The following is a 3,646-nucleotide window of genomic DNA, read 5'->3' on the forward strand; positions in this document are numbered from 1 at the left end:
GCATGCAAGTGCGCCTCCATGAGCCTCGCGGAGTATGACATCTCGCATCGACCCTTGTGGGATGCAAAGACGTATTTCTCGAAAGAGGTACCCATCTTGTAGAAAAAATGGACCATAGGCACCACGACTACACTCCTTAATGATGGATTCAAAGTCCGAATCAGTCATGTATTGTTCCTTAAGGAGTTCAAATCCAAGCATTCTGGCTTCCATGACTGATATCAACGCATAGCGTCGAGACAATGCGTCGGCTACGACGTTGTCCTTCCCTTTCTTGTACTTAATGATGTAGTGAAAGGTCTCGATGAATTCAAGCCATTTAGCATATCTCCGCTTGAGTGAAGTTTGTCCCTTGAGGTGTTTAAGGGTCTCGTGGTCCAAGCGAACGACAAACTCTTTGGCCAACAAGTGTTGCTTCCAAGTCTCTAATTCACGCACGAGCGCGTATAGCTCCTTGTCGTATGTCGGATAATTGAGAGCAGCCCCACTAAGTTTCTCGCTAACATAAGCGACGGGCCTCTTTTCTTGCATAAGGACAGCTCCTATGCCAATCCCAGAGGCATCACACTCAATCTCGAAGGTTTTGTCGAAGTTCGGAAGAACTAAGACGGGTGCTCGGGTGAGGCTGTCCTTAAGTGCCTCAAATGCGCAAACTTGATTTTCTCCCCACTCAAAGTTCACATCTTTCTTAGTGATGGCGGTAAGAGGAGCGGCTATACTACTGAAGTCCCGAACAAATCGGCGATAAAAGCTCGCTAACCCGAGGAAACTCCTCACGTGTCCAACTGTGGTAGGAGTCGGCAATTCTTTGATGGCTTTAACCTTTTCCTCGTCAACTCGCAAGCCTTTAGAGCTGACCACGAAGCCAAGAAATACCAACTCATCGGTACAAAACGAACACTTCTTCAGGTTCGCATAGAGGCTTTCCTTCCTCAAAGTGGTCAATACTTGCTCTAGATGCGAATGATGGTCCTCGGTGGTTCGACTATACACGAGTATGTCGTCAAAGTAAACCACGACAAACTTTCCTATGAAAGTTCGCAAGACCTGGTTCATGAGGCGCATGAATGTACTCGGAGCATTTGTCAACCCGAATGGCATGACCAGCCACTCCTAAAGACCCTGTTTGGTCTTGAAGGCGGTTTTCCACTCGTCGCCTTCTTTCATTCTCACTTGATGGTAGCCACTCTTAAGGTCGATCTTTGAAAAGATCGTGGCTCAGCTCAACTCATCAAGCATGTCATTGAGTCTAGGGATGGGATGCCGGTATTTAACGGTAATGTTGTTGATCGCTCAACAATCCACACACATGCGCCAAGTTCCATCCTTCTTGGGTACTAATAGTCCTGGAACTGCACATGGACTAAGACTCTCTCGAATGTAACCTTTACTCATAAGCTCTTGAACTTGCTTTTCGAGTTCTTTGGTCTCTTCTGGGTTCATTCGGTAAGTGGGTCGGTTAGGTAAAGGAGCACCGGGTACTAAATCGATTTTGATCCCCCGGATGGGTGGTAATCCTGCCGGAATCTCGTCCGGAAACACATCTCGGAATCGTTCAAGTAGTCGACTTATGGCGGGGGGACTGGGCAGGCAGTCCGTCCTTAGGTTCATGACGTCCTTAAAAACCATGAGAAGTACCGATTGTTCTTGACGAACAACCCGATCGACTTGACTAGCTTTAAGGTAGAAGTTCTTCTTCCTCGCTTCGGTGTCCTTAGCTAGCTTTAGTTGCATCTCATGCACTTGAGATGGACTATGGGGTGCGAGTACAATCTTCCTCTTGTTATAAACGAAAGAGTACTGGTTCGCTCGCCCATCATGGCTGACCTCTCGGTCGAACTGCCATGGTCTACCGAGTAGCATGTGTGAGTACTGATTCGCTCGTCCATCATGGCTGACCTCTCGATCGAACTGCCATGGTCTACCGAGTAGCATGTGTCCCGCCTGCATTGGGACAACATCGCATGTGACCTCGTCTTGGTACCGTCCGATACTAAATGGTAACTTGACTCGCTCGGTGACCTTAATTTCCCCACTGTTGTTTAACCATTGAAGTTTATAGGGGTGCAGATGTTTCTCGGAAACTAGGTCGAGCCTCTTGACCATATATGCACTTGCGACATTCGTGCATGATCCGCTATCTATAATCAGTCCGCAGACTTTCCCTTGGACGGTACAACGAGTGTGAAAAATGGTCTCTCGTTGGGCAGTTTCGTCCGGAGTAACTAGGGTGGTCAGAACACTCTCGTCACTAAGATTTCACCGCTATCGGGATATTCGATCTCCTCGTTGGGTTCACCAACTTCTTCCTCATCCATGGACTCATACTCTCCGTTTTCCATTATTATCATTACGCGAGAGTTTGGGCAATCTCTAGCCATATGTCCACGGCCCCGACACTTATAACAAATGATCTCTCTAGATCGAGTGTCCCTAAGGTTATCTACGGGTGGTTTCGGAGCTCGTGAAGCTTCGGGGACTTTTCCTTTATCCCGGAGATCACGCGAGACTTTAACCTCAGACGTTTCTTTCCTAGGACCAGATGAAGGCTTTGGTGAGTATGACGAGGGTCCTACTTGGGATCTTACACTACTTAGCCGGGATTGTTTCCTCTGATCTTGCTTTTCTATTTGAACGGCTAAATGTAGGAGTTCGTGGAGATCACGGTAAGGATGGCGCTCTACCTTACGAGCGATACGTTCTTGTAGTCTATCTAAGAATTGAGCCATCACCGTCTCCTCATCCTCTTCGAGCTCTAATCAACTCCTAATATGTTCGAACTCCTCAAAATATTCTTCCACCGGCCTAGCTCCTTGGGCTAGCTTCCGATACTTCCTTTAAAGTTCTCGGTGGAAATGCGGAGGAACATATCTCTTGCGCATAAGGACCTTCATCTCATGCCAAGTCCCAACTTGCTTTATGTGAGCTCGTCGTCGCTCGGTGGTTTCCCGATCCCACCAAGCTAGCGCATTCTCTGCTAATTGAGCAGCGGCATATTGGACCCTCCGTCGATCCGAATATGCATAACATTCGAAGATGTTATCCATACGGCGCTCCCAATCTAGGTATGCTTCGGGATCTACTTTCCCTACGAAGAGGGGCGGTTTAAGCTTAAGGTCGTTACTAGCCCTCTAGGTTGTCGAGGTCTTAGTTCTTCTTCTTCCTCGACATCGTCTGCCCACCTACGAGGTCTATCTCTCGGTCTAGGGTTCACTCTCCGTCTAGGTATCTCCTCATGGTCGGACTCATCGTCATCGACCCTAACCCTAGCTCTATGACCTCTCGCTCGCGGTCTCTCGTCATAGTCCGACTCCTCGTCATATATGACTCTCTCACGAGGTCTAGGTCGGTCGTTAGGTCTTTGTCTATGGTTTCCCGGGCGCTCGGGGTTTCTCTCATCCTCCCTAGCTCGGGCTCGGACTCTGGGGGCGATATCACTCTCATCATCACTAAGGGTCTCGGGTGAGTGCAGTGGATCTACCGGGGCTCGATTTCTAGGTTCCGTCTCTCTAATTGTTTGGGTTTCCGGTCTTGACCCTTCTAACTTAGAAATACGCTCCATCATTTGTTGTAGGGCTCGGAAAATCTCTTGGTTGCTAGACGACCCTATCTCCAATCCCTCATTGCAAGCATCGTGAGCACTCAT

At 48.5% G+C, this 3,646-nt stretch overlaps 1 protein-coding gene across 1 annotated transcript; it reads right to left on the minus strand.

Annotated features, from left to right (window-relative positions):
• Nucleotides 1–1,293: 1,293 nt before the first annotated feature.
• On the minus strand, nt 1,294–2,106 carry LOC109116376. The gene has a single exon (XM_019201622.1). It carries the CDS (start codon nt 2,104–2,106, stop codon nt 1,294–1,296), a length of 813 nt encoding a protein of 270 aa, XP_019057167.1.
• Between the last annotated feature and the right edge of the window lie 1,540 nt (nt 2,107–3,646).

This window comes from Tarenaya hassleriana, unplaced genomic scaffold (assembly GCF_000463585.1).
Source record: "Tarenaya hassleriana unplaced genomic scaffold, ASM46358v1 Cleome119, whole genome shotgun sequence".
NCBI lineage: Eukaryota > Viridiplantae > Streptophyta > Magnoliopsida > Brassicales > Cleomaceae > Tarenaya > Tarenaya hassleriana.

Excerpts from the sequence above, each read along its gene's own strand:
- LOC109116376 (XM_019201622.1), bottom strand. The coding sequence starts at position 2,106 with ATGGTCAAGAGGCTCGACCTAGTTTCCGAGAAACATCTGCACCCCTAT.